The sequence below is a fragment of the Hibiscus syriacus genome, unplaced genomic scaffold (genome assembly GCF_006381635.1).
Source record: "Hibiscus syriacus cultivar Baekdansim isolate YM2019G1 unplaced genomic scaffold, ASM638163v2 tig00002237_pilon, whole genome shotgun sequence".
NCBI lineage: Eukaryota > Viridiplantae > Streptophyta > Magnoliopsida > Malvales > Malvaceae > Hibiscus > Hibiscus syriacus.
In genome coordinates, this window is record NW_024061918.1 from 6,169,906 (window position 1) to 6,181,838 (window position 11,933).

The following is an 11,933-nucleotide window of genomic DNA, read 5'->3' on the forward strand; positions in this document are numbered from 1 at the left end:
GTAATTCTCTTCCATTTTCCTTTTCTAAACTGCCCATTACGTGTTTCCTTTCAAGTTTTTCCACTGCTTCTGTTGAAAATGTGAATACGGGAATGTTCTAGACAGCTACAGGTAGGAAGCATTGTTTCTTCTAGTGGTCACCATAAATGACATCTTTTAGTGTACATGTTATTCATTGAAGAAATTAGGTTTGGATTGTTTCTTAATCATCATTATTTCAGACGATGAAATCTGAAGATAGGAGGAAACTTTTACTGAACATAGCTGATGCTCTAGAGGCAAATGAAAGTTTGATTCTGGTTGAGAATGCAGCTGATGTTGCTGCTGCCGAGGCTGAGGGATATGAGAAGGCACTAATATCTCGTTTGGCCCTAAAGCCTGGGAAAGCAAGCATCTGTTAACCTTGGATTTATGTGATAGAAAATAAATGAGTTTTCAATTTTGCATGTGTTGCTTCCTTTGATATCCAAGTTTGTTCTGTTTATTCTTTTGCTTAAGTGCATTCCTCAGGTTTCTCGTAATTTTTTTGTTTTACAGATTTCTGCTCTTGCGAAATCTATTTGTGTTATTGCTGACATGGAAGAGCCTATTGGTCGTATTCTAAAGAAAACAGAGGTTAGAAATCCTATATATATATATATATATATATTATAAATTAATGTGTCAACTTGCTTTCCTCATCACTAGTTTAACTATTTACTTTGACTGCACTTGGTGCAGCTTGCAGATGGACTCATCTTGGAGAAAACATCTTGTCCCCTGGGTGTCCTGCTGATTATATTTGAGTCAAGACCTGATGCCCTTGTTCAGGTAACAGTCCACTTAGCTTACAAGGTGCTGTGAATTTTCACTTTCATGTGAGAATTCATGATTTCTTGTGAACTTTTGACAGTTTCTCTTGCATCTTTAGGGATAATTAGTGTGAAGATACTTTCCTCTTAATCCTAGGTACACTAAGCAGATGTCTTGTTCATTGCTGTAGAATACCATCTTTTATCTCACATTCCAGTGAGAAATCATCTACTATTTGACCTTTTGTGAAGTCCTGTTCTTTGTAGTCACATTCCTTCGTCATGCTTTAGAGTCCAGTACATTGCTTTCTCTTGCTAGATGGAACATGGGATATTGAATTTCAACACTGCCCTATTTGATTACTGTATACAGAGTTCTTGTGATCTACGAATTCTCTAGCTTTGGAATATTACTTTTATGTTATATCTTTGGGTTTAAAGTTGTTTTTCTTGATTATTTTACTACCTTTCTTCCTTTAATGGTTCAACAGATAGCTTCACTAGCCATTCGAACTGGGAACGGTTTACTTCTTAAAGGTGGCAAAGAAGCCAGGCAGTCGAATGCAATCTTGCACAAGGTTCTAGGTTCTTGCAAATACTTATTCTGTAGCATACTCCTTACTGCTTTTGTTTTCTTCACTATTTTTCTCCTTTAAATATTTTCTTTTTCTATATTGTCAGATCATTACTTCGGTCATCCCAGAGAGCATTGGAGACAAACTTATAGGACTTGTTCCTTCAAGAGAGGATATTCCTGATCTGCTTAAGGTGAGTTGCAGGATTTTGAGTTCCTTACAGCTCTTTGTTATGCGATAGTTTTTAAGTTATTCTATTTTGCTACAGCTTGACGATGTGATAGACCTTGTGATCCCCAGAGGCAGCAATAGTCTTGTTTCTGAAATTAAGAGTTCAACGAAAATTCCTGTTCTTGGTCATGGTGGTAAGACAAATGTTGTAGCTCTTTGATGCACCATGAATTAGAGCTTCGATTGAACTTTTAACTTTTCATTGCAGATGGAGTTTGTCATGTTTATGTTGACAAGTCAGCTAATGCAGACATGGCCAAAAAAATTGTTCTGGATGCAAAGATAGATTACCCAGCAGCATGTAACACTATGGTAATTTCATTATACATAAATTTCTGCTTCTGTTCCCGTAGCTGCATATTTAATACGTATGCCTTTCTGTTTCATTTTATAATTTTATCATATACAATTTCTTGGATTTGTTCTTTTCTACTATTATAGAATAATCTGAAACAGTGGATAATTGAGAACTAGTAGAGGTATAAATATGAAAGAGTCTACAAAGTGATAGAATTGACTTCTTGCATGTTACTCCTGCCAAGTGGCTCATAAAGTTGTTAAAACTATTTTTTTTATGTTTTTATATATACATGTTTTGCAGTACCATGGTAGCTTTTCATTAAGACATTGGCTTCAGCAACCCAACTGGCTTCCAACTTTAGAAGCAACTCTTGCATTGGATGAAGAGTCTGTCAGGAGGGTAGGAGATGACTCAGTTGGGGACCAGCAGTTTCTCGTCAGTTGAGGCTTATTAGAATATTGATGAGAGACCTCGCTGTCGATTAGGTTACACCGTCAATTTGTGAGGTCTTTTCTTGTGGATAAAACTGGTAGACTCGGTGTTATATGTGTTTGTATAGATAAGAATTGGTAGAACAATGGGAACTCTTTGATCTAATTCTAATATGATGAAAGTTTTACACCAAAAATTATTTTTTTACGGTATCACATTTGGTAGTATAGAAAGTGGGCATTAAAAGGTGTGTACTCTCTCTTTTTCATCACTTCTCCAATTATAAATCATCCTTCAAATCTTTCACTTTTCTTCATCTTCAATCTCTTGTTCCTTACAGGTTTCTCTCTTACAAGATAAGTTAAAATCAAAATGAACTTGGGTTAGTCATTTAGTCTCCCATTTTCATTCACATTGTTGAAGTTAGGTTATGGGTTGTGGGCCTTTTTCTTATAGTTTTTACTTTATTTTCCTAATTTAGAGGCTCAAATTATTTTATATAATATTATTTTTTATTTATATAAATTAAACTATATAATTTATATAAATTAAACTATATTAATTTTCCTTTGCATTATTAATAATGTTTTATTTAATTTACATTTAAATAATTTTATTAATTTTATTAAATATTTTTATATAATAAGTCTATTTATTAATATAATTATCATAATAAATATTTTATTATAACATTTAAAAAGTAATCATATTAATATTTTAATTACACCATAAGCTAAAAAACTTATAATTTTATTAAAATCTTATAATTTTGTCCATGGTAATATATTAGTCAGATAAATATCAGATCAGATCATTAACAAGTCGGATCATTTACAGGTCAGGTTAAAAATAGGTCAGGTTAAAAACAGGTAAGGTTAAAAATAGGTCAGGTTGAAAACATGTCAGGTTGAAAACAGGTCAGGTTGAAACAGGTCGGGTAATACCAGTTATTTACTAGGTCAATCTCGGGTTCGGGTTCATATCAGTCGGATGCAGTTCGGGTTCGAGTATCATATTTTCGGTTCAATTCGGGTTCAGGTCGTTCTCAGGTCGGGTTCGGATCCACAATTTTCAGGTCCAAATCGGGTTCAGGTCAACACCAGTTCTGACTCGAGTCGGTTTCGGATCGCTACAGTGCAGGTCAAAAACAGTTTTGACTCGAGTCGGTTTCAGTCAGTTTTGCAAGTCGGGTCAGCTGTTTACAGCCCTAATAAGAGTAATGGGAACAAGATCAAGACCGAGTACAAGGCTGTCGATGGGTGTATGCCTAATCCCCTAAATAAAAATAACTAAACTTATAGCTTATTAAAAAAATATTATCAACAAAGCAAAATAAAACAAAGGGAGACAATAACAAACAGCATCATCAAAAAAACAAAAAATCAAATACAGCAGAGCAATGCATTAATAGAGGCAGAAATAAAAAAACGACCATAAATCAGAAATACATCCAAGAATAAAGGGATTCGTAGAAAGCATTGGAGGGAGAAAAACCATTCGAACAGGAGCATTCGAATCAACAAAAAAATATCAAAAAAAGAGAGCAGAACAAGAGCGTTCAAACAAAAAAAAGCATCCCAAAATACACAACCACCATTTAAAAAAAAGAATGAGAGATTTACCTTTTTTCAAAAGCTCGAACTGGGAAGAGGATTTTCGGTCTTGAAAGGTAACTATCCATGAACCTTTTATGGGGATGTTTAGGGAACAATTAGTGGTGGATCTAAGGCTCGGGATTATCTTTTGTTGGTGTTAATATTCGGCCAAACTGGAGCGGTAACGGTGGTTGTTTGGGAAGTTTGAGGGATTTCTCTGAAACTCTACTTTTTTATTTTGGGTGGCTGAAGCAAATGACCATTAGCGTTTTAAAACCCTTAAAGATAGTCTTTATATAAGACCCGCATGATGTCGTTTTGGTTACTGGAGAATTGCTTTGCTTTGGAAAAAAGGGAAAATATGTTTTAGATCCTTGTTACTCTTGTAGATTTGTTATTTGGTCATTAAATCTAATTTGAATTGTTTCATTCTGAGCCCTTGATTTCTTACTGTTTTTATTCTGATCCATTCCATATGTTTGCTCCTATTTTTGTGTTGTTCATACTTTGGATATATTGTTTTGTTTTTATTATTCGTTTTAGTCCATGTTGTATTTCTAACGTTTTAGTCCATGTTGTATTTCTATGCATATATATATATATATATTGTAATGCCCCAAAAATTTAATTAAGGATTAAATTGAAATGATTTAAAAATAAGAGGATTTATTAAATTAAATAATGAAAGATGAGGATGAAAATGATTCATGATTTAGACTAAATTGTAAGAAATGATGATTAAAAGGATATGTTGGTCATTGTGATTAAAATTGAATTTTAAATTCAATTAAGATTGGGAAATTAAATAAGGAGATAAGAGGATGAGTGGGGAGAATAGGAAGTCAACTCTTCTCTTCTTCTCTTCTTCTCTTCTTGCCGTGGGTGAGCTCCTCCATTTAGCTCAAAGGTAAGCTTTTATTTTAATGGTTATTTTCTTCTATTTTGTTGGGGGATTGAAGCTTTGTATATTATGGAAGCTAAAAGAAAGTTTAAAGAAGATTAAAACTAAGTTATTGATGAGATATTAGAGATTTAAGATAATGGGTTTTTGAATGACAAGATGAAATATGAAGGTTTATGGATGTTTCATGGAAGATTTGACTTGTCATCAACCTAATTAAGGGATATGAAGTGTTAGAATTGGATTTAGAACATGTTGAAAATTGAGTATGATTCTTGAATCTCATGTATAAGATAGGATTTTGAGGTTAAGTATGTATTGAATGAGTATTAATGAGTTTAAGCATGTATATGTGACTTAAGAACATGAAAGGGGAGGAAACATGGATTATTGAAATTGAAAGGAGTCAAATTTCGTGCTTAAAATGAGGTTTCTGGGCAAGATGCATCGATGCATAGGTGATGCATCGATACACCCTGGAAATGAAAAACATCGAATAAAATAAGTGCATCGATGCATAGGCAGTGCATCGATGCATAGGCAGTGCATCGATACACTATAGAATGCATCGATGCATAAGGGCCAGAATTGTTGAGTTGAGACGGAAATGTTGTAGAAAGATTAATAATAAACATTTTGATTAATGTTTAAGTTATAATGGTTAGTAAATACATTAACAATTGATAATATACAGGTACTCAATGAATGGGAGATATATCGAAATCAAGCTCCCTAGTCGAGTAAGGCGAAAGGCAAGGGTCAAGTTTAAGAGTATTCATCTTGCTAATCAGGATTTATAAACAAGGCGAACTAGGTGAGTGCATTTAATTATGCACGTACATGTGGTAATAGTTAAAATAGCATGCTTTATTAATGAATGTATTATGATTACCAAATGGCACTATATGTGCAAAAATGATAAGGAAATCATACTAAGTGTATGCATTTCCATATGGAGCACTGAATGTGCTAAAATGATAAGGAAATCGTACTAAGTGTATGCATTTTCATATGGAGCACTGAATGTGCTAAAATGATAAGAAATCATACTAAGTGTATGGATCTTCATATGGAGCACTAAGTGTGCTAAAATGTTAAGGAAATCATATTGAATATATGGATTCCCAAATAGGGCATTATATGTGCTAAAATGGTAAGGGGATCATACTAAGTGTATGTATTTCCATATGGAGCACTAAGTGTGCTAAAATGTTAAGGAAATCATATTGAATATATGGATTTCCAAATAGGGCATTATATGTGCTAAAATGGTAATGGGATCATACTAAGTGTATGTATTTCCATATGGAGCACTAAGTGTGCTAAACTGTCAAGAAAATCATATTGAATACATGGATTTCCAAATAGAGCATTATATGTGCTAAAATGGTAAGGGGATCATACTAAGTGTATGTATTTCCATATGGAGCACTAAGTGTGCTAAAATGTTAAGGAAATAATATTGAATATATGAATTTTCATATAGGGCATTATATGTGCTAAAAATGGTAAAAGAATCATACAAATGGTATGAATTCTTGAATAGGGCACTTTGTGTGCTAAAATGAGAAGGAAATCATATTGAGTATATGATATTTCAAATAGAGCACTGAGAGTGCTAATATTATGAGGAAATTATATGAATGGTATGAATTTCCTATGGAATGTATGGATTCCAATAATGATTAATAAAAGAGGTTAATGGCATTAGTGATGCAATAATGATAAGTATATTGGTAAAATAAACTTACAAGCTTATAGAATAATGGTATGTATATTGGTAAAATAAGCTTACGAGCTTATGGAAAAATGATAAGTATATTGTGAAATAAGCTTACGAGCTTATGAAATAATGGTGAGTATATTGGTAAAATAAGCTTACGAGCTTATGGAATAATGATGAATATAATGGTAAAATAAGCTTACGAGCTTATGGAATAATGATGAATATATTGGTAAAATAAGCTTACGAGCTTATGAAATAATGGTAAATATATTGTAAAATAAGTTTACGAGCTTATGAAATAATGGTAAAATAAGCTTACGAGCTTATGGAATAATGATGAATATATTGGTAAAATAAGTTTACGAGCTTATGAAATAATGGTAAATATATTGTAAATTAAGCTTACAAGCTTATGAAATAATGGTAAAATAAGCTTATGAGCTTATGGAATAATGATGAATATATTGGGAAAATAAGCTTACGAGCTTATGAAATAATGGTAAATATATTGTAAAATAAGCTTACGAGCTTATGAAATAATGGTAAATATTGGTAAAATAAGCTTACGAGCTTATAGAATAATGGTAAGTATATTGGTAAAATAAGCTTACGAGCTTATAGAAAAATAGTAAGTAGATTGTAAAATAAGCTTACGAGCTTCTAGAAAAATAGTAAGTAGATTGTAAAATAAGCTTACGAGCTTATGGAAAAATGGTAAGTAGATTGTAAAATAAGCTTACGAGCTTATGAAAAAATGGTAAGTATATTGGTAAAATAAGCTTACGAGCTTATGGAAAAATGGTAATTGGTAAAATAAGCTTAAGAGCTTATGGGAAAATGGTAAGTATATTGTAAAATAAGATTACGAGCTTATGGAAATATTGTAAGTATGTTGTAAAATAAGCTTACGAGCTTATAGAAAAATGGTAAGTAGAATGTAAAATAAGCTTACGAGCTTATAGTATAATGGTAAGTATATTGGTAAAATAAGCTTACGAGCTTATGGAATAATGATAAGTATATTAGTAAAATAAGCTTACGAGCTTATTGGATAAATGGTAAGAAGATTGATAAAGAATGTTATATTATGAGGATCATAATAAAACATTGGATATGCTAATAAAATGACCTTATGGTATTTATTTATGACATTGAAATTCATGCTTGAAGTGTATTGCACTGTTTATTGTTTTAATTGGCTCACTAAGTTTATACTTAACGTGTGATGATTTTCACGCGTATGTAAAAAGCCAGTAGTGGAATAAAGAGTGCAAACTGACATCAAACATCGAGGAGTATATATCAATATCAGTAAGACATCCTATGATGGAATTTTTGACTTAGATAGTGGCATGTAAATAATAATGTTCAATTTATTTTGTTGAACTAAGTTGGGAACAAAATAGTGAATTTTACAGTGATGAAAGGTTAAGTTTTATGTATTTTTCGGAAATTACTGTAGCAGTGCATCGATGCATATTTTAAGTTCGATGTTTGGTGCATCGATGCACTGTTCACGGTACTGTAGCAGTGCATCGGTACACTGTTCACTGTTCACTATTCACTATTCATAAAAAAATCTTTTGTTTTGAATTCGATATACTGAAGTATAATTCGTATGATATGATATTTCTATAATATCATTTATCTATTAAAAGAAAAATAAATTTGTACGGATTTTTTCTTAGTAAACTGTTTCGAAAGTGATGGGACATCTGTATCTCGTATATATAAAGGTATACGAGAGATGGGTGTTATATATATATATATATATATATATATATGAGTGCATGCTATATTATACATAGTATAGGTCTAATTAATTATATAAAGTTAAATATATTTTATACTTTGCTCATCTCATTACATACATGTGTGATATTATACATATTTTTTAGGTGTGTTTCAATCTTTATACTAATGTTCGTAGCGTAATAGATATTTTACATAATTTATTACGATATTATTTTGATAGTATTAAGTATACGCGTATTTTAGAAATGTATGGTTCGAATACAGTTCTTGAAAATACAGTTCTTGGAAAGCATAGGTTTGAGTGATACTTTCAATGCCCGTTCTACAAATACAGTTGTTGAAAATATTCGAACAATACATTTCTAAAATATGCGTATACTTAATACTATCAAAATAATATCGTAATAAATTATGTAAAATATCTATTACTCTACGAACATTAGTATAAAGATTGAAAAACACCTAAAAATGTATAATATCACACATGTATGTAATGAGATGAGCAAAGTATAAAATATATTTAACATTATATAATTAATTAGATGTATAATATAGCATGCAATCATATATATATATATATGCTTAGAAATACAACATGGACTAAAACGTTAGAAATACATGGACTAAAACTAATAATAAAAACAAAACAATATATCCAAAGTATGAACAACACAAAAATAGGAGAAAACACATGGAATTGATCAGAATAAAAACAGTAAGAAATCAAAGGCTCAGAACGAAACAATTCAAATTTGATTTAATGACCAAATAACAAATCTACAAGAGTAACAAGGATCTAAAACATAATTTCCCTTTTTTAAAAGAAAAGCAATTCTCCAGTAACCAAAACGACATCATGCGGATCTTATATAAAGACCATCTTTAAGGGTTTTAAAACTCTAATGGTCATTTGCTTCAGCCACCCAAAATAAAAAAGAAGAGTTTCAGAGAAATCCCTCAAACTTCACAAACAGCCACCGTTACCCCCCTTTTGGCCGAATATTAACACCATCAAAAGATAAACCCGAGCCTTAGATCCACCACTCAATGTTTCCTAAATATCCCCATAAAAGGTTCAGGGATAGTTACCTTTGAAGACTGAAAATCCTCTTCCCAGTTCGAGCTTTTGAAAAAAAGGTCAATCTCTTATTCTTCTTCTTTTTAAATGGTGGTTGTGTGTTTTGAGCATGATTTTTTTGTTTGAACGCTCTTGTCCTGCTCTCTTTTATTTGATATTTTTTTGCTGGTTCAAATGCTCCTGTTTGAATGCTTTTCGTCCCTCCAATGCTTTCTCTGAATCCCCTTATTCTTGGATGTATGTCTGATTTATGATCCTTTTTTTTTATTTCTGCCTCTGTTAATGCATTGCTCTGTTGTATTTGATTTTTTTTATGATGTTGTTTGTTACTGTCTCCCTTTGTTTTATTTTGCTTTGTTGAGAATATTTTTTTTTTAAAAAGCTATAAGTTTAGTTATTTTTTATTTAGGGGATTAGGCATTTGGGTTTGGGAGAATTAAAAAAAATATTTTAACGTGCCATATTTCCCTTTTCCTTCTTCTCCACCAGCTGTTTGGCGTTTAATTTGGATTCGATTGAAGAGGGGATATGGGTAAAGTGAAAGGAAAGCATAGGTTAGATATCCACTATAAGTTAGCTAAAGAACACGACTACTGTTCCAGAGCATCATAAAAGTTAGTACAACTGGATGACAAGTTCAAATTTCTAAAATCAGCGCATGCTGTCCTCGACCTTTGTGCCGCCCCCGGTGGTTGGATGCAAGTGGCCATGCAACATACACCCATTGACAACCTTGTACTCGATCTTGATCTTGTTCCCATTGCTCCTATATGAGGTGTCATCGCTCTCCAACAAGACATAACCAAATCCGGTTGCAAGTCCAAGGTTAAACGACTCATGGAAGAACACAGGGTTATGACTTTTGATGTCGTTTTGCATGATGGATCCCCTAATGCTGGTGGTGCGTGGGCTCAAGAAAAAATTAGCCAAAATACTTTGGTTATTGATTATGTTAAGCTGGCTACCTAGTTTTTGGCCCATAAAGACACCTTTGTCACCAAGGTTTTTAGGTCCCAAGATTACAGTTTTGTTCTATATTGTCTCAACCAGGTCATAAACAAAACAATAGGATATATCTCTCTGTGAAGTTTTGTTTTTTCCTATGACACGCGTGTTTGGTTTGATTTGCAACTGTTTGAGGAGGTTAAAGTTTGGAAACCACATACTAATCGCCCATAATTACTTTTGAGATCTAATTTTTTGCTTAACTATTTACAGGATAGACAATAAACCTTTGCTCGTCTTTTTGCAAGAAGCTTATTTTCTCTTTTCTTCTTACGCTCCATGGTTTATGTGAGCTCCTATATCTCATTGAGTAATTTATAATCTTCGTTCTCCTCATCCCCTTTATCATCATCTTTAGTAGTGGTAGGAGTTGGAGGAGTAACCTTTTCTGAAGGAGACAGAGCTTTTGTCAATTGCATCTGCCACCTAAATCAAGGTAATCAATACACATAACTTTCATGCACATAAATCTAACATATTTTTATCTGATGAATGATAGGAATTCAAATCAAGCTCCTCTCAAAAGATCAAGGACCCAATGTCTTGATTATAGCTTAACTTTCACATATTTTCATATTACCTCGAATTGTTTAGACTAAAAAACTCAAAAGGAAAAATCTGAAAAGGATTATGTTTCTTACTTCAAAATATTCTTGAAATCATGCTTTCGTAGAACTCGCAAATCATCACAAAGAGCTTTGACCTGTCAATACAACAACAAAGTAAGTAATGACAATATTAACGAAGGTAATGATTAACAATACTATAAAAGATAATCACCTCTTCTGTGGTAGAACTGTGATCCTTAATATGCAATGAAGTTGGATCTCCAAAGGTTATGGTAGTAACTGAACCTAGGATTTCGAGAGGAGAATCAGACCAAATGAAATCAGCAACAGTAAACATCTTCTTCGAGATTGTCTCCCCGTCTTCATAACTGAAATTGACATGTACTGAGAAACAAAGCATAACATAAACCTTAAAACCAGATAGAAGAGGAATCAATTCAATAAAAATGTGCAATCATTATCAACAAAGTAGTAACATTGTTGTATGATAAAGGGAAAGATTACCCGTCACGGTGTCTCTTCACCTACATCAAGTATGTGGCAGAAAGAATAATAATGAGCAGAGATACAATCAATATGAGAACAAAAGTAGTCAGTTAAAAGATTTTGAAACCTAAAATGAAATTAAAAACCTTGTTTTGTGGTTTTATGGATCCCTGAAACAGATGTTTGAAATAAAGAAAACATGGATCAATCTTTGCCGGGGATTTATACCATAGCCCCAAAACATAAGTCTGCTAATTTTGGGCAACTAGCATATGGTTTCCAAACTTTAACCTCCTCAAACAACCACAGACTAAACCAAACACACGTTTCAAAGGAAAAAACAAAACTTCATAGAGAGATATATCATATGGTTTTGTTTATCAACTGCTTGAGACAATATAGAACGGAACTGTAATCTTGGGACCTAAAAACCTTGGTGACAAAGGTGCCTTTAGGGGCCAAAAACTGGGTAGTCAGCTTAACAGAAT

The 11,933-nt window shown here is 32.4% G+C and overlaps 1 protein-coding gene across 1 annotated transcript; it reads left to right on the top strand.

The window, feature by feature from the left end:
- Positions 1 to 219: 219 nt before the first annotated feature.
- LOC120140383 (delta-1-pyrroline-5-carboxylate synthase-like) lies at positions 220 to 2,342 on the top strand. The gene is made up of 8 exons (XM_039155374.1): positions 220 to 386; positions 538 to 615; positions 721 to 810; positions 1,283 to 1,369; positions 1,473 to 1,559; positions 1,635 to 1,731; positions 1,806 to 1,965; positions 2,210 to 2,342. The coding sequence occupies exons 1-8, from the start codon at positions 225 to 227 to the stop codon at positions 2,340 to 2,342; spliced, it is 894 nt and encodes a 297-aa protein (XP_039011305.1). The 5' UTR covers positions 220 to 224.
- Positions 2,343 to 11,933: the final 9,591 nt, after the last annotated feature.